The 24,984-nt window shown below is 36.1% G+C and overlaps 1 protein-coding gene across 7 annotated transcripts in view; it reads right to left on the bottom strand.

Moving 5' to 3' along the window:
• Nucleotides 1–4,053: 4,053 nt before the first annotated feature.
• TMEM196 (transmembrane protein 196) overlaps nt 4,054–24,984 on the bottom strand; it is a 128,000-nt gene continuing 107,069 nt past the window's right edge. For 3 of the 7 annotated variants that reach the window (XM_029957699.1, XM_029957684.1, XM_029957663.1), the window contains exons 2-5: nt 12,881–12,937; nt 8,388–8,642; nt 7,148–7,221; nt 4,148–4,216 (exon numbers count right to left, since the gene is read on the bottom strand). In XM_029957699.1, the coding sequence (XP_029813559.1) occupies nt 4,210–4,216; nt 7,148–7,221; nt 8,388–8,642 (336 nt within the window). In that variant the 5' untranslated portion in view covers nt 12,881–12,937 and the 3' untranslated portion in view covers nt 4,148–4,209. Of the gene's footprint in view, nt 4,217–7,147; nt 7,222–8,387; nt 8,643–12,880; nt 12,938–24,984 lie in introns of all 7 variants that reach the window. The other 4 variants (XM_029957678.1, XM_029957673.1, XM_029957691.1 and 1 more) reach the window with 2 other exon arrangements.

Here is a 24,984-nt window from a genome sequence, read left to right on the forward strand (position 1 = left end):
TGGCTGTCATATACTTTGAATAAAAAATATAACATATGTTTCCAGAAAATGATTTAAGGAAGACAAGAGTGAAGTGATGCCAAGTTCTGAAATTTTATTTGGAAACTGTGTTCTAACCAAATGGTACTTAAGATGCTCTCTCTGAATTTCTAAAATGTGTTTGCTAAATAATCTTGGAAAATGTAGCCTTGGACATACGGTTTCTGAACATGCCACTTTTGAGCTAAGTCAATGAAAAAAGTGGAGGACAGCATCATTTTCTCACCTTCCCAAGCATAAGGAATGAAGAACTTTTTATTGTGCATGGTAATAGGCTGAGTAAATTTCTTCAAAAATAGGAGTTACACATCTCATTTTACCTGTCAAATATAAAATATTTAGTTATTTAGTGGAATTTTCATGAATAGAATTTTTTATAAAACACAAAATATCTATAGCAACTTTTAGACTTTATTATGGGTTTGGCCTACACTGTATTTTTGACAGTTTTTTTTTCAGTCTATGGATCTGACTGGTCCATCAACTTCAAATTCCATGGATGCTTTACTGATTCTTTTCACACATTTTATTATTATGATAATTGGTTGACTGAGGCTTAGGGACAGTTCCCCTCTATGTGCTTTTGATTAGCATTTTCCATTAGAACTTTCTGAGATGATGGAAATGTTCAACTGTTGTCCATATGTGACTCTCCAAGCACTTAGAATGTGGCTAGTTCAACTGAGAAACTTAATATTTAACTTTGCTTTGATTAATTTATAAATATATTTAATCACATGTGGTTAGATTAGTGGCTACTCTATTAGATAACATAGGTAGAGCTTAGAACAGTGAATTTACGACCCTGAGCAAATCAAGTCTACATTTGTAAGTAGCATTGACATTGGCTGCTCTGGATCGTATTAAAGGGTTTTCCTCAGTGGTTCTAAACTAGGGGGCTATACTTACCTGCCAAAAAGATAGGTGAAAATGTGTTAGGACATTTTTGGTTATTATGACTGGGGTATCCTCCTGACATTTAGTGGATGGGGACCAGAGATGCTTAATGACCTAAAGTGCATAGGACAGTCTTTGCAATGAATTACTGTCTATACCACATGCCAATAGTAACAATTTGACAAACACAGGTCAACAGATTTCTTTGAATATTGTGGTTTCATTTGTGAGATCCCCTACAACTTCAGTCCTATTTATAGCTAAATCTATCTCCTATAATGTGTATCTTATTAACTCCTGCCTTCTCTGGACCTCACTTTCTTATGTTCATTTTGTCCTGTATCTTCAACCCCTCCCTCTCTACATTTGAGCAGATTTCAGTGTCTCCTATCACAGGAAATCTCTTTTCTGAATTCCATATCCACTACTGAGACCCTCTTTGCCTCCTCATTCACAGCGTCCTGTTCTCTGCCAATCTCAGAACCTATTGGGAGAAACTATTTTTTTCATGATGAAAAGAAAGTTCACACCATATGTAGTTTCAAAGCACACCATTTTATTACATAGTCATATCAATAGAGTCATCATACCATGTTCCACTTGTAAACAACCGTATATATGTGTGTGTATTTATATATACATACACACATATGTTTAAAATTTTCCAAGCAGAGTCCCCTTTTATTCTCTTATGCTTATAATAACTGTACCTTTTTGTAGCTAGTCTCTGTCACACCATCACACTAGTTTCACATATATTTTCCTAATTTACCCTCTCCCAAGAGTAAGTTCACACTAAAACTGTAATGCAGTCACTTAAAATACCCTAGTTCATAGTTCACTTTATTGTGAAAATTAAATTTTCAAGTACTTGAACAATGTCTTCCTAACTTCCCCTGCTTAGTTCAGAAAGAATCGCTAAACATCACAGATACATCCCTCTAGATAGCTGAGCCCTGAAAATATTGGGTTAAAATAACTACATTTCAAGATGTATTTATACTTGGTTATATACACTGTAGACTATTTGGATAATTGTAATGATTGCATCTCTTCTTAACTCTATATAAAAGCAATGATATGCCTACTTTTGTCCTTTGATGGGTGATTTTATAAATTATTTCAAAAGGCATTAAAACATCTTACTGACGTTATTATCTCTGTATTATACAAACATGTCTACAAAGAAATGCCACCTAAAATTAGAGTCAGTGGTTACTCCGTCAGTACAAAACTACATCCCTGCATAAATTCAGTAGAGCCAAAATATCGGCACTGTCTCGTTTAGCTTTCCGGTGACCATGATTATGTCTATTTGTGGCATCAAAAGAAGAGTGATAATGTTGATTCACTAGTGAGGTTGCATTTATGGGCGACTACTCTATGTGCTGGATAATGAAGTTATTCATATGAGTTAGGAGACTCAACATTACACTCAACAACCATAGTCCAGCCATTTCTTTTGACTACATCCAGCCGGGATGTTTTTATGAGTTGACTTAAATAGGGCAGGTGATGATCGTGTTGCTCTAAAACTAAAGGACCTTCAGATTTCCATTAGCTGAAATTATTATTTTGTTATCATAATTAAAACCCATATTTTTTTCTAATTTATAGCATGTTCTCATCCTGAAAATTAAAGGTTGAATTTACCTGTGGTTCAATAAGTAACTCATAAAAATGGCTTACCTAGCTTTGGGGAAAAATAAAAGTATATAATACAGTGAGAATTACATATTTTGAAATATTAGATTTTTAACCTGTTACCAGAGGTTGTCTTCTCATAAATATTTTTCAGAGACCATGCCATTTCTTGCCTATTCATATTGTCATAGATTTCTATTTTAACATTCCATTATGGAAGAGAAGAATTGAATCTAGCTATATAAATGTAGGCCTATTTCCTTGTACAAAGAACTCTTTCCAGTTCCTTCAATAAATGTATTGTTAAAAATAGTCTGTATTGTTTCATGTAAATTATAGAGTTAAAAATAAATAAATTAAGTTCTAGCAAAGCGAACTGTAACTTTACCTTTTGGGCATACATCATCTGGGCTGTAAGGTGCTGAAATAGAAGTATCATGAATAATCACAAGTCGTTATGTCTATACTAATAAATGTGGAAGTATGTGATTTAAAGTTGTTATACTTATAAATCATTATTAATCATTGTTATTACATAAATACCCTATCAGTAAAATAGTCAAATAAGCAATCTATCTGTACACTACCCTATTCAGATATTTCAACTCTATAAATATTAGTCACAATGATATTTCCACACAGCAGACATAATAAAAAGAATAAAAATGAACAAATTTAGTAGAAATCAAATGTGTGATTTTGTGGGCATAGAAAAGCCTTGAAAAATTGCTTTCCCGTATCTTTGGGGATAGAATCTTGATAATATCTCAACAGCATTGTAATTTCTTTTTGACTACCTATTTACATTCATGAATGCTATAAATATATGCTGTATATATTTTCCATATTTACAGTATATATACACACACATACACACACTTTATTTTATTCTTAGCCTCATTCATGAACATGCAGATCAATCTGCATGATATGATGAAAACATATTTATTCTCCTTAAATGATACTCATTTATAATTTTTCACTCGTGCAAAAATGCAAAAATATCATACAGATTAGTATTTTCTCTCTCTAAAAAATTCTTTTTTATGCTTTAGAGGTTTTTTGTCATTTACAAATAAATTATGAAATATAATTCATTCACAAATTGGAAATAATTATGTTTTTTACAAGAAGGCATTGCTGAGGTTTTGAATTGTGGTATTCTTGAAACCATTGTCTTTCAAAACAAAGACATCAGTGGGTTATTGTTACTTCTTGATATTTGTACTTTTGATTATTTATATGAAATAGATCATTACGAATCTAATACTCATGCTAGTCAAATAATGTCTTTGTAGAATATGAATCTGCTTATTCCTCTTTTTTTTTCCTGAAAAGTCTTTAGAACAATCTGGAAACTCTGCTAAAATTACTGCACTAGAACATTTCTGGAAGGTTTTCACCCAATAAAAAAGCTTAAGAAATAAGTGAGGCAAAACTGGGAGAATAATTGCAGTCGGTGCTCAAGAGAGATAACAACAAATGCCAAGAACTGTTTTAATTTTATCTCCTAGTCCTTTGGTATTTCCTTTCCTCATGAAAATCCTAAAAAATGTTCAGTTCTTTCAAACATTGATTATACTCTTCCATTAAATATCAGTTGTGGTCCTCCATTGCTCATGTTGTCTGTCATTTCCTGTTAGGAAAACAAGATGAATTAGTTGCAGTTTACTTCCAGTGGACGATGTTGATTTGGTTAATGAATTTGCAAAACAGAAATTTCAAGCCACTGAAAAACTTGTTGAGTTTTGGGGTAGGACAAGGATTGATACTGTTGCATTTGAGAAAATGAAATTTCATGGCATCTTGGAGCACATGAAAATGCTGAAATGATAGTCTATTAGACCAAAGTCTTCTACACACAAAAACAGTTTAATCTGTCCCCAGTGTCCTGAGTCTTTCCTTTTATTCCTCAACTTTATTTTGGAAAGACCTCACCTAGAAAGAGGATGATTAAATGCCTACATTTTTTTCTCCATTGCACATGCTTCTCTGCTGAGTATGTCAATAAAGTGCCAATATATCCTAGGGGTTACCTTATTCTATAGAAAAATGGGTGGCCTTTTAGGCCCACAAGGGAATCATTACTAATACATGATGGTGGATTACTAATAAACCACAATGGGAAAGATTGCTTTTCATGACATTATCAATAATACTATAGACTAAAAACCCAACCAAACAGTAAAACCTCTTAACATGTTTTTTAAGGTATCAACTACTAAGATGTTAATAAGGAAAGCTACATGGAAGGCAAATGAAAATTTAGATATACAGGATGAATTGACATAAGTCCCATTTGCAATTTTAGAAAATGTTAATTTAAGAAAAAAATTAGATGTTTTGAATTCTTATGTTTTATTGGACATTAAACACTTCCCTAAACATTAAAGGATAATAAGGAGATATGAAGCCCATTGACATTTATAATGTTAGTACACCATATTATAAAGAATATTTAGGCAAAAAATATCTAAAAATCTTTTCACACTTGAACAAGCCTATTTGCAAAAGTATATAGTAAAGAAAATTCAAATAAAAATTATTTGCTCATTTATCTCTAGACCATAAGTTTATATCTAATTTCTATTTGGGTGAATTAGAAATTTACCACTTAAATTCACCCTTTAAGCACATTAAGAGTTAATGTCTTTGCTTTTGTAAACTTTAGAAATGTTTCCAATATTTATATGAAAAATGAAAGGGTATCCATACCTTATTTTAAATCACTTCTCTTTGAGTATTCAATATAGAAGATGAAATAGAATAAAGATTCATGCTTTTTGTATTGGGTGGTTTGGAAAGTTACTTAGGAGGATCCATGAAGGACTGGAAGGTAGCAATTGACCTGGTTGCTAGAACTTCGCTTTTGAAAACTTTGTTGTCTTTTAAAGATTTGGTAGAATTCCTTATAAGAAAATTCTGAGAAAGAGACAATATGCATAGGAGACTTATCGTCTTCTTACATCAAGATTTGTCTCTCTATACAATGTACCCGGCCCCTTCCACGCCCTAGGAAGCTGTCTTATACCTAGGTATCCAACATACTCCCTCAATAAGGTGCCGAGGAATTACAGGGTAAAAATCCTAGAAACTCATATTCTTTGGAGGCAAAGACTGAGGGAAAGTGAAGGTCCTTTGATGCTTGCCATCTGCTTCTGTGGCCTGACAGTGGCTCAGTCTAACTGAGTGAATGGCCCTGCAAGACATGTACATGGTAAAATTAGGTGTGGAAATGCAGTGAGGTCGTTGGGCTGAGGTTAAGTTTATAGATAAGAAGCCTGATTTGAGGCTTCATTCACTAACTCACTGTGGGTGGCAAGATAAAATAGAAATGATTGTTCAAAAATGATCTTTTACAAAACTTATTCAGCTTTCTCTATCTCTTCCATTAGTCTAAAAACAACTACCTAATGAATTTATAGTAATGAGAATCTTAGATGCTTATTCTCTTAAAATGACTTTGCATTCAAAAAGTTGCTTCAGGGACACCTAAGTCAGTTAAGTGGCCAAATCCTGGTTTTGGTTCAGGTCATGATCTCATGGTTTATGGGATCAAGCCCCATGTCGGACTCCATGCTGACAGCACAGAGCCTGCTTGGGATTCTTTCTCTCCTTCTCTCTCTGCCCCTCCACTGCTCAGGCATTCACGTACTCTCACTCTCTCTCTCAAAATCAATAAAATTTTTAAAAAATTGGCTTAAAGCTCATAAAAACTAATCTAATGTTTAGTACTTTATTACAAGACGAAGAAAAAAAATCCAGTGTTTAAAAATCTTACAAAAGAAAAAAGTTTTTCTAACTAAATTCACATTAATATGGACAAAGTAAAATCACTGATAAGAGAATACAGCAAAAATTAGGTTTTAAATGTATTAGAATCTTCAGTTTATTTGCAAACAGGCATGTCCAGCTTAACAAGAAAAATATGCTCAAAATTTGGGCAGGATAGAATGGGACTATTTGCAAATAGATATACTTTCTGCAATGGGGCCAAAGTATCTTGGTAGCTTTCTACAATTCTATTGTTTAACCAAAGCAAGAATGGTGGGTGACTATTTATTTTTAGCAACCCACAATATAGGAAATAAATTGGATATGTATCAAATCAGATAATTTTACGAAAAGATGGCTTTCATACAGCATTTTTACTGTATTAGTGTCAAACAGGTTATCTGCTCATGCATTTTTGGCACAATGGAGATACAGTTTATCTTTATCAAACCCACCTATTATTAAAAACAAAACTCTGGTCTGTAAATGATGGTATTAAGTCAGAATCATGATGTAACAGAAAATAAAGGAGTCATGAATCATCCAAACAGAAATGTGTTTGGATGCTTAGAGGAGGCTGAATATTTTAAATACTCAGTTAGGAGTCTTTGAAGCTGCAAGACTCTGCCATGTAGGTTTATGTTGGGTCCTCAAAGTAGTTTTCATGAAAGCGATACTTTGAGGAACAACAGACATTACAGCAGATCGGTCTGCTGACATCATGGCATCCTAGAAGAGGCGGTGGATCCTGCAGTGACATTACAACATGGTAACTCCCTAAAAGTCAGCGTACCTTGTAGGTAACTCTGGTGTCGGGGGCACCACCGGGCAGCTGGGCAAGTCGGTTATTTCAATAGCCCTCAATCTCTAATATAAATATAACAATCATATAATAAATATTGCACAAACATATACACAGAAAACTAAATCACACTAGTATAAAAACAGAGCACAAAACAGCCACTATCCAAATACATAATAATAATCTATTTTTAACAACCCATTTCTTTAAATTACCAGTCCTGCTAGTTGTACTACAAAATTTCCTTTGAAGAACACATGTACATCTGTTTAAAATTGCTTTTTTTCATGGAACAATTTAAGAATATCTACTTCCCTTATTTGAATGTATCGATTGCATCCAAAATGGAAACACATAAAACTATAGAATATATATTTGTTTCTTCAAAATAACAGTATAAAGGAATACCCAGTAGTAATTCTTGCTACTCTTTTCTATTCTGTGGTTATGCAGTTTTATTTCCATGATACCAAGTGAAATATGATGTGGCCATTATCTTAGCAAGCTTATTTTACAGATGTTTTATCTTTTCCTTCATAGGTCCAGTAACAGGAACTGAATTAAGAAATATGTGCAAAATGTAATAGAAACACAGACAGCTCACTATATCATTTGTGCTTTAAGCAATAAATGTTGCTTCCTGTTTGAATGGGCTTCATGAAACAATTATGCAAGAAGCTTACTTAAAACACAGGCAAAGCTACCCAAATATGCATGAACTTTAGATGAGAATTTAATGAAGCATTATGTGGATTGTAATATGAGCACTGATAGGCAAGGCTTTTGTGGCTTTATTAAAAGGTCCTTTTATGGTTGAAAATCTAATTTACATAATCAAATGCATCTACTTACAAGCACAAGAGGTGAGCTAGAAAGGGGAATTCATCAGATTTCTAAAACTGGCATTATTGAGTTGCAAGTGTATTTAGTTTATGTGCTTTCCCTCAGTACAATATCTACAAATCCATATTTATAAGGCGTTCAATATTTTATGAAATGCTATTTTAGCAACAGGGTTTTTGTATAGATAGATAGCTATGAAATTGTTGAAAATAGGTAGACCCAAAATAGCAGAGAAAAAAATAACAGAAAATTCCTATTCTTAGTCCAACAGGGCCAAACTTATAAATCCAATTCCTCAAATTCTCATCTAAGCTGCACGCTGGTTCACCAAGGCTGACGACCGTCTTCATCCCATGCTCGCAGTGAGCAGATAAGGTATAAAACTCACTTTCTCGGCCATTTCGTGAGAGTGGTGCAGCGAATGCTCCCTTTCGGAGAACATCCTCCTCTGCTCGTAGCTGGCCAGTCGGCAGGTGAGCCAGGAAGACAGGGTGCAGCCACCGATCCCAATGCACGCGAGAGACATGGAGGCGAGATGCAGAGGGTAGAGGGAAGAGGTCTTCCTCGTCACTGCCCGAAGGAACTGAAAGTTCAGGATGCCCCCAATGAGTCCACAGATGCAGCAGGCAGAAAAAAGGATCATCTGATAGGAAGAGGGAAGGAAATGTCAAAGGTGAGGAAGCAAAGCCAATGGAACACAGCGCAGGTCCTGCCACGCCTCCAGGAGGACTGAGCTACAATACAGAGAACGAGCTTGGGGTCTTCCTGATCAGAGGACCAGGGCTATGGTTTCACTGAGTAGCCAGGACACCGGACACAGTCAGAGAGCGCAGACCAGTGTTTCAGAATTAATAGCTGACTGTGTAACGGGATACATCTTTTGAAAACCCTGAAGCAAGCAAAATTTGTCTTCAAGGCAAATTCAGACTTAAATAATATTTACTCTCTATCATGTGCTTACCATGCTAGGAACCTGAACAAATTATCATCTCAATTAACCTACCAGAAAACTTCTGAGAGAAATCGCCGTACACACTTAGGAAAATGAATAATGAACAGGTGAAACTCAAGGTTAGAAACTGAATCTAGATTTTCTGAGTTTAAATCCAGTTTCACTATGTTAATCTCCCTAAAATATCTAAGTATCTTCTCATTGAATTGTCATTAGTTCCAACAAACTTCAAATGTTTACACTCCTCTGCTAAGTGAGCTTAGAGAATTTAGTTAGCATCTTTTCTTCATTTATAAGAGTTTTATTGCGTATCTGTTTCCCCCATAGGATACGTTAGGGATTCCCTGCAAATTGGCCTTTTATATTACAAATCTTTTCTTGCTCTGGCACTGCAATGAGGAATACACAATCCTCATTCCAAAAATACTATCTGGTTGTTTGGGGGAAACACAGGATGCAGCCTTACTTTTGATCCTATTATTGGATTGCTCTGGATCTCTATTAAGGGAGCTGGGGAGTTATCCGTTTAACTGAATACTCCAAAAGCTTTAACAATTTTATTTTGTATTTGCATTGTCTAAGTTCCCCTATGGACTTCCTTTATACTTTATAGTGTGATACTAACATAATTTTATAAATATATTTCCATTTTTCTCCAGAACATGGTCTCCACTCCAGTCACCTCTTTTGCCAATCATATTGGCAAAAGGCATTTCTGCCTCAATGATGTTTCCCATTTCTTGGAAATTATTTTGCTTTTTTCTTGAATTCCTAGATGGAAGACTCAAAGTGTGCCTTATCTTCTTCAGAAAGCCTTCCTGGATTTACTGACCTCCTCCGTGGCATAATTCCATAGAACAAATAGCTATTTAACTTAATTTAGCATTTAATTTTTCATTAGGAATTGTTTGCTGTTGCAATTAGTTGACTTTAGTAAGCATTTATTCAATACCTGGCATCTGATAGGCCCTGAGTGGGGCAGCCATTGGCATTACAAACAAGAATAGCTCATCTTACATGGCAGTCTTGTGTGAGAGAAGATCCAACATTTCAACATGGCATAGCAGATATTAAGAAAGAGGGATGAATCGGTTGCCCTCGGAGTAGGAAGGAGAACTTAGCACCACCTCGAGATTCAGACAAGGCTTCCCTGATGACATGTCATCTAAACCTGCCACTCCCAGAAAAGGGCAAAGCCATGGACGTATGAAATAGCATGGCGGGCAGAAAGAGTACCAAGTATTTCATTTTGTTACTCTCACTTAATTCAGCATCCTAATTGTGCCTGTCTCACAATATTTATTACCAAGACTGAAAATCCAATGATGGATGAGGGTATCTTTTTATAGTTAATTAAATATAATATTGAATATCAATTACCCAACAACTGAGTCATCCCCAGTGGGAACCTTGTGGCTCCCAGTTTCACATAGAATCCATATACGACCTTATTCAGATGGTGTGCAGTTTCTTGGTGTTTACTTACTCTCAAAAACATGGAACGATGTTACATTCTAGCCTTTAGGTAATGGATTACTATTAAGAAAGTAAGTTATTTGGCTATTATAACAAAATAATGTATCTCTTCTGATATTATTCGTATTCTTTAAAGGCATGACACTTCATCTAACATATGCAAACAGAATATTCTCACTTAGGAATTAAAATGTTAAATCTATACCCACATTTACAACCATATATGATTTCTGAATTTCACCAGACTACCGAATTTATACTCCAGAGATATTTGGAGTGGAGAAATTATCATGTACTTTGAATCCGTGATAGCTAAGTGTCATCATTGGGGAATATCAGAGGGTAAAAGAAGTTAAAGTTCAGTTCTTATGATTTTTTTCTTTTATAACTCTTAAGAGAATTAGAAAGACAGGAAAAAGCCACTAGTGCCTTTTAAAAAATTCCTCCCCCTCCAAAAAAAAAGGGGGGAATGCCTGAGTGGCTCAATCAGTTAAGCGTTCCACGTCGGCTCAGATCATGATCTCACAGTCCATGGGTTCAAGCCCCATATCGGGCTCTGTGCTGACAGCTCAGAGCCTGGAGCTTGCTTCAGATTCTGTGTCTCCCCCTCTCTCTCTGCCCCTCCCCTGCTCATGCTCTATCTCTCAAAATAAAATAAAGACATTAAAAAATTAATTAAATAAATAAATTTTTAAAAGTAAAAAAATTCTTCTCTCGCCATTCTATGAACTGAATATTTGTGTCCCTCTAAATACAAATATTGAAACCTAAGCCCCAATACTATGGTATTTGCAGGTGAATTTTTGGAAGATAATTAGGTCAGGAGAGTAGAGCCCTCATAAATGGGGTCAGTACCTATATAAAAGAGATTTTGAGAGAGCTCTCTTTCCCTTTGTGCCACATGAGATCACAGTCAAAAATTTGCAACCTGGAAGAAAACCATACCAGAACCCAACTACACAGGGACCCTAATCAAGGTCCAGCCTCAAGCACCGTGTGAAATGAATTTGTTGTTGATAACCCACTCAGTCTATCATTCTTTGTTATAACAGCCCAAATAGATGAAGACATGGCCCCTCCCTTCCCTTACCCCCTTCCCTTTCTCCTTCTCTGCCTCTTTCTATTTCTTCCCCCTCCCTCTCTCATTCTTTCTTTCTTTACCTTTTCTTTCTTTCTTTCTTCACCTTTTCTTTCTTTTTCTTTTTTCTCTTCCTTCCTTCCTTCCCTCCTTCCTTCCTTCCTCCCTTCCTTCCTTTCTCTCTCTCTTTCCCTCTTTCTTTCTTTCTTTCTTTCTTTCTTTCTTTCTTTCTTTCTTTCTTTCTTTCTTTCTTCTAAGTTCTAAGGAATTGTTATTATATAGTTATAAAGACTCTGGTAAAATAAAAGCATAGAGAGAATGAAGGCCACATCTAAAAAGTGATGGAAGAATCATAGATGCAAATTTAAAACCTCCAAAAATTTGTATCTAAAGGTTTCCCTTTATGTAGTTTTAGAAAATCATACCTCACATGTCTAAAACAATGGGTGCTTCATATTTTTTTGTCACAGTAGATATTTTCACACAAAAAAAGATGTGATTAGAAAAAGTAGTTAAACAAAAACAACTGTAATCCTCCCAGTCCTTCCTCCTCAGGTAACTGGCCTCATCCTGGAAAACTCTTTTCAGGCTCAAAGCCCACTTTGTAAGGTCCAAGCATGGTATTAATTTTTCCAGCTTATAAAAGTCTACAGTCTTCCGCCTTGCCACAATAAAATAAACAACACTTTTTTCTTCTTTTGAACCCTCAAAAAAACACCATGGAGGGATGTGGGGAATCCACACTTCAGCATACAGAAATTGTCTTCCAGCCATTATCAGAGTTAACTGGGAGCATGTTCCATAACCCGGAAAGCCATGATCGTACCGTAAAACAGCTGAAAACACTTACAATTACATTCACAGTAATAAAATACAGTTAAATAAAATATCATTGGGAATTAACGGTAACTACGACAACACAGATGTTTTGCTGCATTGCAAAATTAACTTGACAGCCAAAGCCAGTAATCGCAGACCCAGTTCCACATTTAAACAGTTAAAGTTCCCATGAACTCAAGCCACGTCTTTTTTAGCTTACTGAAGGATTCGTGTGTGTCTGGGAGTCTATAAACTGGAAAAGTGGAGATTGTCAACCAGAGCAGTCATTACGGGTTGCACATTCATGCATTTAAAGAGTCTATCAAAGCCTTTCTTTTTCTTTTGTTATAGTCTGTAATAATCTTGATGGGTTTTGTTTTGTGGTGCTGGGCATTTTTTGTTTTTGCAAATGAAAAAGCCAGTATTTATTTGTCACTCTTCTTTTCATCCTAAATGAGTAACATTCACTATGTGAGTTGGCTTATCATCATTTCCATTTTCAGGTTCCTATATTTTAAACATGTCAATGCACAATGCAAACAAGGCAGAAACTTACGACAAGTCCAGATTTTTTTTTGGCGCACAATATTCCACATATGCCACAAAGAAGAAACTGAAAAGGAAAAGAGTAACAATTATTCCACATTCAAAGATAAGAAAACCTACAGATTTTAGCAAATAGCTCACTCATGACACTTGTTCCAGGGAAGCTTGGAAAATTTTACATTCCCATCAAAAGCTGGAAAGAAAAATGCCTCATTCTCGAACAGTAAGAGATAAAAATGCAAACTTTAATGAAAATGTTCTCTTTGTAAGGTTGATAGAGGTAATTGTGGGACTTAAGCAAAACCAAAATCAGTTTTACACCAGGCAAAATTAGGAAATAAATAAATTTAGAGTTTTGTTGCTCCTGTTTTCTTTCACTGTCTTCTTAGTCCTTTCTACTTTCTCAGGGAGAGAAGTGGTGTGATGCCTTCATTCATCATTCATTTCTAAGCGACTAGACATCAATGAGACATCACTACAGGTAGTGAATCCCACCCAAATGAAAAGAACAGGCATCAGGAAGGGAGATGTTTTTCCTTAGAGACATTTTTTGTATCTCTCAAACTATGTCAGTAAAATGGTGACCTCCCTCATTCTATCAGAAATATTGTGGGTATTTGGAAGAGGTCAAGGAGACTGTAGGTGGGATGTTCTTTTCTTGCAAATGTGCACATTGGTGACATAATTGCTTTGCAAAAGCAACTGCATGAAATTGTCTACCAGTGACACACTATTAGATATTTTGGTTATTGGAAAATGGCAAATCATTTAAATGGTTATAATATTTAGAGCAATTTGAATGTACATTTATACATAACATCTGGCTGGAAGCAACTCATATAGATAAAATAATACAGTAGTTAATAAATAATAATCCCGCTAAGGACTTTCAGACTAGCAAAGAAAGCTTTGAATGCAGTTAAGGTTTTCCTTTTGATTTTCGCAAGCTGAAATTTTGCCATTTTGAGCCTGAACTAATAACATAAATATTTCAACTGAATGTTTCACACATGGGTATTTAAAAATACACATAAAACTTTCTAAGAATTATCTGAAATTAATAATATGCTTGTGAGAAACACCAACAAAATTTGATAAAGAAATAATAAGTAAGGGAAGTTCCCCTTTGTAGGGAACTTTCTATATAAAGGAACAAAATTATTATAAAACAGGCAATGAGGCAGCAAGACAGATCAGGGAACACAAGGATACATAAGAATTTGCTTATTATATAGATTATATTTCAAATTATGGGAAAAAGATCAAGATCTAATGGGATTACGACAGTTTATTAACTGTCCTTAACATTATACACCAGCATGTCTAGGAAACAGTTTGAATATTTAAGTGTATAAAAAAATATAGTAACATTCACCAAAGTTAAATATTTATGTAATTTTAAAGGAGTGGGAAGGATTCACTAAACATAACAGCAAAGTTACAGACCAAAATGAAAAATACTTAATACAAAATTATATTTTTGAGAGTAAAAAAATAACATCCTTCTCAAAGGCCTAAAACAGATTGGGATTATATTTAGAAAGAATGTGAAAGACAAGGGGTTAATATACTCTATAAATTGATTGATCTAATAAAATGATTTTAATATTATAAAACCATGAGAAGATAAAGGCTCAGAACTTAATACTTGCATGCTTTTCAGAAATTTTAAAAAGCTACTTCTGGGGCGCCTGGGTGGCTTAGTCGGTTAAGCGTCTGACTTCAGCTCAGGTCATGATCTCACGGTTCGTGGGTTCGAGCCCCGTGTTGGGCTCTGTGTTGACAGCTCAGAGCCTGGAGCCTGCTTCAGATTCTGTGTCCTCCCCTCTCTCTCTGCCCCTCCCCATTTATGCTCTGTCTCTCTCTGTCTCAAAAATAAATTAAAAAAATTTTTTTAATTAAAAAAACCCTCCACTTTTGAGTAGCCATTTGTCACTCCCCGTTGTGTCCTCGGTCTAGATGAATTTGTCCTCATGTGGTCTCTTTCTTACTGATAATCCTGTCTCACATCTATCAAGGCTGTGCTCAAACCATTCTAGGTTTGGACCAATTCCGTACTTCTCAGTGCTTCCAAGCTTCAGATCGAAGCCCCAGCATGCCCTTCTCCTTGCTTCCCTGGCTAACCCATTACTCACCCTGAAAGTCCATTCACCCAGAACTCATACTTGAAATAATCTGAAAGCAGTGCAGTTTTGTGTTCCTTGGATCTCTTCTGAAATCTATAAACATTGCCATTATTTATTCACAGCCAAGCCTGAGGGGACCTCAGGAGGCTTAGGCAGAGCTCTCCAACCCAGCCACTTGGTTAGAAGATCTGGGTGGAGGAGTGCTTGTGTGGATCAGCAGGTTAAGTGTCGGCTCAGGTCCTGATGTCCCAGTTCCTGAGTTTGAGGCCCTGCAACAAACTCTGTGCTGACAGCTCAGAGCCTGGAGCTGCTTCAAATTCTGTGTCTCCCTCTCTCTCTGCTCCACCCTTGCTCATGATCTGTCTCTCTCTCTCTTCCCCTCTCTCTATCAAAAATAAATAAATATTAAAAAAAATTTTAAAGAAGATCTAGGTGGCAATAAAATTGTTTCCTACTATGGTCCACTAAGAAAAGGAAGTTCAGGGCTAGGGAAGGTAGAGTATGAGGGGAACCAAACAGTATTTTCGAACTCTCAATCAGGGATGGAGTGTAAATACTTCTTGATCATTACTTCTTTCAGGGTATCCAAAATCCACATTCCCTGGAGGTAACCTGGAATCTGAGAAAAAACAAACCCATGTAATGGGCAGTATATAAAATCATGGAATTTATGAGGAGGATTTAAGGGATTTTAGCTGAAATGTAGTCATCACAGTTTATAAAGAAGTATAAAGAATGCATAAAAAAACCATTGAAGGATCTTTTATTTCACTGGCTATCTGTAGCCCAAGTCAGACCACTGGAAGGGATCTTAAAAGATGACTTAATTCAGCCTCTGCAGTTTGCAGGTTGGGGAAGTAGAGGTCCAGACCGGCTTAGCAACTTGCTTGATGTCACTCATGGAGGTCACAAATCACACATATAATCTAAGGCTTAAGTAAGTTTATTTCTAAAAATGCAATGGAATGCTTTTCAAAAGGATTTTTCAGTGCTAGTACACTGTGCATTATGTCCAACCAGAAGTGTTCAGTGAACGTCTGGTCATCTATAATTGCTTCCCTCCCCCAACCCATTGTTAATTTTTGGTATAATAAAAATGATCACAAGATGATCAATGGTCTAAAATTCTATAAAATTTAAGTGTTTAAATTTAAGCGTTCAAGTCTAAAAGTCTAAACAAGTCTAAAATTAAGTGTACCTTATAATACAGGGAATTTGTTATGTTTCAAAATACTGTTTGTGCTCAACAGAACTTTATTAAGAATGCAAAGCACTCACTGGACATGAAACAAGTGAAAAAGTAATTTTGTTTTAAAAAAAAGTAAAATTGATGCCTGGAAATATATCTAAATTAGATATGCAATTTTACAAGGGAAAATATAATTTTCTTTCTGAGAAGATGGGCTGTTGAAGTCCAGGGAGAGTCACTTGCTTTGCTCTTACTCTGAAGTTACATAAATGAAGTGATCTACTGATAGGAAGTGCAACTATGTAATGAAACCCGTCAGCCCTCCAAGTGGAATTCATTTAATTCCAATTTAGATTAAATTCAATAGATAACTAGGGTTGGGAATCATTGCAGGATGAAATGGAGCTATTATGGAAATAGCATTCCATATTTTAGTGGATTTTCTTAATGGAACGTCCAGGGAGGCTTCTGCTTTTGCTTGAGATGTAGACAGAACAATGATGCCATTCCCACTTCAACAACATGAGAAAGCAGAAAAACTATATAGATTGATAACTTTGAAAGCCCATCAGAATGCTGAGGTCCAAGGCAGTGGAGTAACTGCAATTCAAAGAGGAAGAAGGTTCTCGAAGAAAACTCTGGATACACAAACTATGCCATTTGTTACAGAGACAGGAGGAGGGGACATGGGTTGTCACATAAGTAAGCCCCTGGCAAAGGGGTAGCAAAGCCTATCATTTCTGGGTATGTGCAAGTATGGATTGTAACTACAACTCCAGGAAAAGTAGAAAAAGAGATCTGTGCCAAAGATAATCACTATAATGGTAACATCAATTCCCCACCAATATGACTCTGCCTTTTGTACTAACAGCCTAAAAGAATATTAAGATACAAGATTTTGAAAAAAGAAAGAAAGAAAGAAAGAAAAAGAACATTTGAACTTTGAGCTGTACATATAGTCAAACTCTCATTACCACAAGAGAATAAAAAGACAGGAGTATATGGGCAAACGCACTGTGGTGGGCTGATTTATGGCTCTCCAAAGATTTGTCCTAGTCCTCAGAATCCATGAATGTTACCTTATATGGCAACCCCCCCCCAAAAACCAAAAACACCATCCAAACAAACAAACAAACCCACAAAAAACAAAAAAAACCCACCACCACCACCACCAACAAAAACTTGCAGATGTGATTAAATTAAGAATCTGAAAATGAGGAGATTATTGTGGATTGTCCAGGTAGGCCATAAATATAATCACAAAGTCATTTAAGAGGCAGACAAGGAGGTCAAAAGAGAAAGAAAGCTCAAAGAAGATACAAAGAGACAGAGAAGAAGAGTTCTGAAGAGTCCATACTGCTGGCTTTGATGAGTGAGTGAGAGAGCCATGAGGCCCAGGATACAGGAGGTCTCTGTGAGCTGGATACGAATTCTCCCAGGGGCCTCCGGAAGGAATCTAGTCCTGCAGACCTATTTGAGATTTCTGGCCTCCAGAAATGAAAGAATTGATTTCAGTTGCTTTAAGCCCCTAAGTTTGTGGCAATTTGTTTCAGCAGCAAAAGGAAACCAATACAGTCTCCAAAACATTATTCCACATGAGACACTCTACAAGAATTACTAGACATTCAGGAAAACAAACTGAGAAAGATATGAGATAAGAGAGGAATGTAGTAGAAAAAGCACAATATAAAGAACAGTAAATCGTTTAGATTGAAAAGTATTGGTTGAAAAAATTCATATCTGTTTAGAATGAGTATCCCAGGTGACTTGGGTGTGAGAGATGGTGAGCTGGGGACAAAGAAGGTGTTAAGTAGTGTTCTAAAACTTTTATCATTTACCAGAATAAGAGAGGAACTAATGAGTTAAAAATCTTGACAGATAAGAACAACTTTAAATTTGTACACTAAAATATGGAGACTGGGAAAATAAAAATAAGGAGAAAAATATAATTTGACAATAAAGATTGAACCAATAGATGTCTGGGAACTTTTTAAAAAATGAAAGGAAATAAAGTGAAACTATAAAATAAGTTAGTATAAATAATTTCAATAGTGTAAGCAATCAGACTAAATGTGAATGTATTCAATTTTCCTAATAAGAGGGAAACTAGAAGGGAAAAACAGTCTATGAGGTAAAGAAGGAATGGGTTGATAAAAGATCCCTGAAATGAATAAATGATTGAAAACTTCTTTTTTCCTTCTGCTTTTCTCTGTCTCTGTTTCTCTCTCAGAATTGACCTAAAGGCTAGTTAATGAGTTCTTTATTAGTATTTCTTTTCTGTCCAAGAAAGTTAATTTTACTTTAAAAAGTAAAAAAGGCTATTGTAGAATTTCTCAATTTTAAATTATATAATGGAAAATGTTGAAACCATGGTTGTAATGGAAGCAGATAAAGACAGTGGCCAGAACAAGCAAGTGTTGGGTGATGAGATTATGAAAGATGGCCAATCTTGTTTTAAAACAGCTTAGTAAAGTTTTTGCCACATAACATTTAACTACCTCAGATGAAACAATTTTCACTGAAATTCACTAGCCTTACAGAAGATATGAATACTAGAAAGTAGAAACAATGCTACTTTTCCCCCCTCAGGATAATGAACTGACCTAAAAACTGAACTGAATACTTTAATAATCATTAATGATTTACACAGTTTTGCAAAAATTAGCATTTCTTTAAAATATATAGAAAAATTGCCAGGAAAACAAATGTTAAATGTTGGGGGAATGATTCAAAAGAAGTCTATTTCTGATTAAACAGTGTCTTTCTCCTTGCACAAGGATTAAAAGTTTGATAATTTACTTTTCTACCACCAGTTCTTGAATATTTTAGTCTACTTCAATCACCTGTTAAAGAGTGATACCTGGAATCTCTTAAAGGCTTATTTTGTAGTTTTGCACACAAAACGCTAGTGTGCCAACACAGTTCATATTTTTCCTGATATTTTGCTGACATGATTGTGATTTTCTGACATGATGTCCTGGCTAGACTCATCAGGATGGGTGGTTTTATTCTCAGTTAAATATAATGAATCATAAGCTACCACATATTAAAATAGATGCAGCTTCAACAACCACCGTATTTCATTTTTACTCAGAAAAAAATTTTAGTTGTACATATTCATAATAGTGGCTGAACTAAAGCTTTTGTGTTGCAAAGCATTTTCATAGTCTCTCAATTCCCTGGCCAAAAAAAAAAATGTGTTTAAAAGGGGGATTTTGCTTCAAGATGGGCAAGTCAATGAAGAAAAAAAAATATGAAGCAAAGTTTTGAACCGCAGTACATAAAAATGGAATTGAATGTAATATTTCATTTGCCATTACTGGTACTGTTGGGGTGAGAGAATCATCTATTTTTATATCCAACCTTGCCATAGCTCCTCAGACAAAGCTCTGCTGTTGTGATGAAGTTTCTGGATGACATGATGGAATTTCAAACCGAATGAATGAATTAGTAGATGGATGGATGAATGTATCACAGTATGTGTGGGGAGGGGAAGAAATTAATCACATTTAGCCAATTCCAAGACACATAACTGGGTGCAATGAGTCTTTTCACTGAATCAAATCTGATTAACTTCTTTTTTGTTTTTCGGGAACACTCATGATTGGTCAGATTGGGTTAATTCTCTTCTCAATGGTGACATTTGAAAATAATTTGGATGGTGGTGACCTTTTAAATCATAGCTTTGTGGGTTTCAAAAGTTTCTTTCTCAAACCTCAGATGTCAAGCTGTCAGCATTAGTGGTCCTTTTTCTACACAAAAGTCATAGAAAAAGATATTTCCTTGACACTGAGTGATAATCGCCAGTAGATCCTTTTTCAACATGAGAAGTGACTTCCCAAACTAGAAAAGGTTGTATTCTTTTTAAGTTTTTTTTTGATGTGTAATTGTCATATAGCATTATATTGGTTTGTGTTCTTAATTATGTGAGACAGAACATGGTTTGGGAAAGGACCCTTTGAGTATATATCCCAGCTGTTGACTTATTTTCTCTCAGCAGACACCGTAGAGATGTTTTTCCTTAGTGAAACTAGAAATTGAGCAGTGTGTCAGTGCTTGCAGCCGAATATTATTACCTACCATTGGCTAGTCTGTTCTGTAAATGGGTCCGAGTGATTAGAGTGCAATCACTTTAAATATCATTTTTTAAAATGTTTCTTAAATTTATTTTTGAGAGAGAGAGAGAGAGAGAAGAGAGAAGAGAAAGAACAGGGGAGGGGCAGAGAGAGAGGGAGACAGAAGGTCCAAAGCGGGCTCTGCACTGATATCAGTGAGCCGGAGGTGGGACTCTAACTCATGAACTCATGAACTGTGTCATCATGACCTGAGCTGAAACCAAGAGCTGGACTCTTAACTGACTGAACAAGCAAGGTGCCACCCCCACCTTAAATATTCTTTACACAGACACCATCTCTTGATGCATCTACTAGCCCAATAAGATTCTCAAATTTGCTCCTGGAAGAAAGTAGATACTTTTCATTTAGTCAAGGTCAATTACTGTAAAAAAACAAACAAACAACAAAACAGTCAACAGGTATCACAGAAAAGCTTCAGGACATTAAAAAATCAGAACATAATTTTTTGAAACATTGGATCAATTGATTTCTTATATTGGGGTTCTTTCAAGCCCTCAAGGTACTCTAGCTGGCAAAACTTTCTGTCTGAAAGCAGAGATTCTAAAGGAAGGAGACTCCTTCCTCATTTTATGAGTATAAGCAATGGCCTGTCCTGCAGGATCATGACCACAGGTAGGTAACTACCATCTTTACGTGTTCCCTTAGAGAATACTATGGTAGGCAGAGAAGTGTCCCTAAAAACAACTTCATCAAACTTTAAAGCTTATGTCACAATTATAGTAATCCTGACCTTATGAATCCTCACTGAAATCCTTTGTGAGATCTCACAGTGAAGGGATCTCTTCCCATTTGAGGACACGTTTCACACAATAATTCCATCTGAATATGTATCCAACCAGTTTCATGGAAGATTTCTCCTAACATTCTTGAGATTTAAGCAGAGTATAAGAGCTGCCCATGCTGTTTTCCTTTTTGTTCTTACATGATAATCTGAGAATACACTTTTGGCTACTTTAATGATTTAACCTACTTTGGCTCAAATGACCTTGATTAAAAACATTGACAAAAATTTTTCAAGCAATGGCATTTATAAATCATTTTTACCAGAGAGACATGGGGATACTTGCCGTACATGCAGAGTTATGAGCCCCCATTGAATCAAACTTTGGTGGCATGGGATCCAAGAATCTGAATCTTGGATAAATTCTGAGATAAATGCTTTGCTCCTTAAAGTTTGAGAACCTTAGCTGTAGAATTGTAGACTGATTTGGTTTTCTAGCTTGCCTTTGGTGAGCTGGCCCTACCAGGAGCTGGCCAGATGTGGCTCCCTACCATGGGGGTAGTAGCCCTGAAGGGAGCAGTAATGGATGGATGTCCAATATCAGACTTCAAAGACTCCCTAGGCTTATGTGATGAACCAAGCTTATTCTCTTTCCTTTAGGATTTAATAGACAATATTTGTCTCTTCATTCGCAGGTATTAAAACAGTTATCAGAAGCCCTCCAGCAGAAAAAGTAAAGGGATTTTTTTCAGACCTATCTCCATCAACCACAGCGTGTGGGATGGGGAAGGAAATTGATGTTGCCTTCTCTGGATTCTATTGTAGACATTCTATGCCTTTGCAAGGCAAGTTTTCAGTGGCTTATCTTTGACAGGTTCATTTCCCCCATCAAAGAATGGAGGCTTTTAAGGTTTTCAAGCTTTTCTCCACATACACCCCTTCGCCCCCCGCCCCCCATGTTTCCCTTGATGATAAATCACTTCTGGTGTTCAGGACACCTAGATGGAAGCAAAGGTGGGGCTATCAGTGCTCCATATAGAGCCTCTAAGGAATGGCAGAACTGTTTCTTTAAAGGGCATTAATAAAAGGAAAGTTTTCTTGCCCAACTTTTTCTGTCCATTGTTTTCTGGCTACCCTCTTTTTAAGAGAATCTGGAATCTTGATTAAGGCCTTGCAAAATAAACACAGAGAATTTTACTCCCACTCTGTGGTTTAGTATTATAGTTTATATTATTTAGCCAGGTCTCTGAGTCTGGTACAGCTTTCATAATGAATATTTTGGATCAGGTAGGAAATTACAGTTTTCTTCTGGAATATATTTATGGCAAAGCCTGTCAGTATACATAATTGGACTGTGAAAACCATTAGGTTGGAAACAGTATCTAGAATAATATGTTTCCAAACTCCGTGGAGTTGCAGAGCACTACTTGTAACACACCTGAAATTCAAGGGTGAAGTGTACTTTCTCTCCACTTACCTATTTAGTTAACTTCAAACTGGGGTTAAATGATGGCAAACATGCATTACATCTTTCCTGTAACCTGGTTCAATTTGATTGCCAGAGAGCCCTAAAACCTTGACAAGGTCAATAGACTTGTAAATCAGTTCTCAAAGAGATCATCAGAAAACGTACAAAATTGAGAACTGATTAGAAATTTCTCATTGCCTTAAAACACCTAAAATAAGATCTTTTAAGAACTTGAATTAAACTGTTAAAACTATCAGATTCTGGGAAGTGAATCTGGAGAGGTTTTGGAGGACTAAATTTTGGAAGGAATCATTGTAATTAAAGTGCAATAATGGTGCAGAAGATTTATAAACTTCAGTTAATAAAGGGCCCAGGGAAGATGCCGAGTTTCTGAATTGTTTCAGAACAGCTCTGAATGGTGGTTTCTGAGTCTCAATGATTTATGTTATTAATGTGGTGACTTTCAGCTTTCTTTGGATAGAGGACTAGCCTAACATAATTTTGAGCCCTCCTTCCAGCCTCCCACAAATTCATTTCTTCACTACTCAGCCACTATATTATCCTGGTGAAGTTGCACAGACACTTTCCTGCCTTCGTAGTATTAGAACATGATACTACAGTGAATAAAGAGTAAGTTAGACATTCGGGAGAGCCAGACAATAGGTGCCAGCTCTTAATGAGGCAAAAAGATGAAGCCTGACAGATTTTCTATTTCCTGGAGGTAAGGTGTGGGTTTACTGAAAAACCCACAAAGTTTACAGGAAGAAATAATAATGTAGCAAAAAGAAATAATTTCGGAACATTAAAGGACACGCTTGGGTAATGGGGCTTTGGAGAAAATATTAAACACTGCACTCTCCATCAATATCCTTCAGCACAAAGATTATTTACCTTACTGGAAGAAAGTTTACAAGATATCTTAGCAGATGGACCTTTACCCTCATCTTCCAGTCCTTTTAATTTGGTTCCTGTTAAAGGACCCCAAATGGAAACACTTTCTCAAGTATTCTGTTGTGATAAATTCTCAAATTTCCAAAGTTTACTTTTTCAAGAGTTCACAACACTTACTATTTGGGTTCTCTCTTCCAATATTTCTGGGAAGACTAAAAAAACACTCTTTAATATTTCCACTTTGTGGGTAGAGGAATTAAGAAGCCAAAAAAATCATATGGCATGTCAGTGGCAGAAGTTCAGCGAGAGCTGAATATTGGGGTTTCCAATCCACTGTCAAACATATTCTTTTTCTAAGTTTATTTCTTTACTTTGAAAGAAAGAGAGAGAGGGAGTGAGAGAGCTGGGGAGTGGCAGAGAGAGAGAGAGAATTTCAAGCAGGCTCCAGACTGTCAGCACAGAGCCTGATGCGGGGCTCACACTCATGAACCATGAGATCATGACCTGAGCTGAACTCTGGTCAGATGCTTGACTGACTGACCCACCCAGGTGCCTCCAAAGATATTCTTTCTAATAGCCAGGTCATCAAATGTTTCTAATGAAAAGCCTGTGAGAGAAATCTTCCTGGTGGGAAGGACAGCTATACAAGAATGACTATCACCTTAGCTTCAACCTTCCTCTGGAATCGAAGTAAGATAACCACCTGTCTATTTATCTTCTCAACACAACTGAAACAAGCTGACATTTTCCAAAGAACTTGATAAAAAACCAAATGGCACAAGAGCAAAATGAACAAAGAAATTGTAAGATGAATGGCAAGGATCCCCTTCCCGATGTCTACCTCATCTAACACGCAAGCCCTGTGCGTCCCACATCCCGTCTGAAGGACCCAGGACTGGGGATTCCAACAGGAAGCCAAACCCTAAGAGACAACATGTCAGGGGCCACTACGGGTTCCTCTGTTCCCAGTTAGAATAATTCTTTTGAGTATTTTGATTTGCTAAAAATGGTGATTCTTTTGCATTTCATTCTGATTTCTATCCAGATTTTTAAAAATGAAATAACTCTGAGAATGTTTATTTTTATTTATTTAAAGTGCTGAAACCATAAAAATGCCTGTCTAGGAGATTACCTGAGCCCAACAGAAACAAGTGCTTCTCGTGCTGCAGAAGGTGCATATTCAGTGGGTGAAATGATGACCACCCCAAATTCTGTTCATTGGTGTATCTGTGAAATGGGAGCAGTTTAAAATATGACCGATTCTTTCTGGATTTAAATGTTATAATAAAGAATAATGGAGAGAAATTATCTCGAGGGAGATTTTCACTCATTACCGGACACATTTTTCTCATGTCCTCATAACATTAGTGAGGTTTGGAAATGTTTGGACAGTGACTGAGCGACCACCCTTAAGGTGCAGAGAACAGGTTGGTATAAGTCTGATGAGGGAATGAAGTAGGGTTCTATGAAATATACTGACATTCTGAATGAGATTAATTTACCACATGACTACAAGATCAATTTTTAAAAAATTGGCATCCAGAGACAGAAGTGGTTCTGTGCAATCTATCTCTGATGAAACA

The sequence above is a fragment of the Suricata suricatta genome, chromosome 2 (assembly GCF_006229205.1).
Source record: "Suricata suricatta isolate VVHF042 chromosome 2, meerkat_22Aug2017_6uvM2_HiC, whole genome shotgun sequence".
Classification (NCBI taxonomy): Eukaryota; Metazoa; Chordata; class Mammalia; order Carnivora; family Herpestidae; genus Suricata; species Suricata suricatta.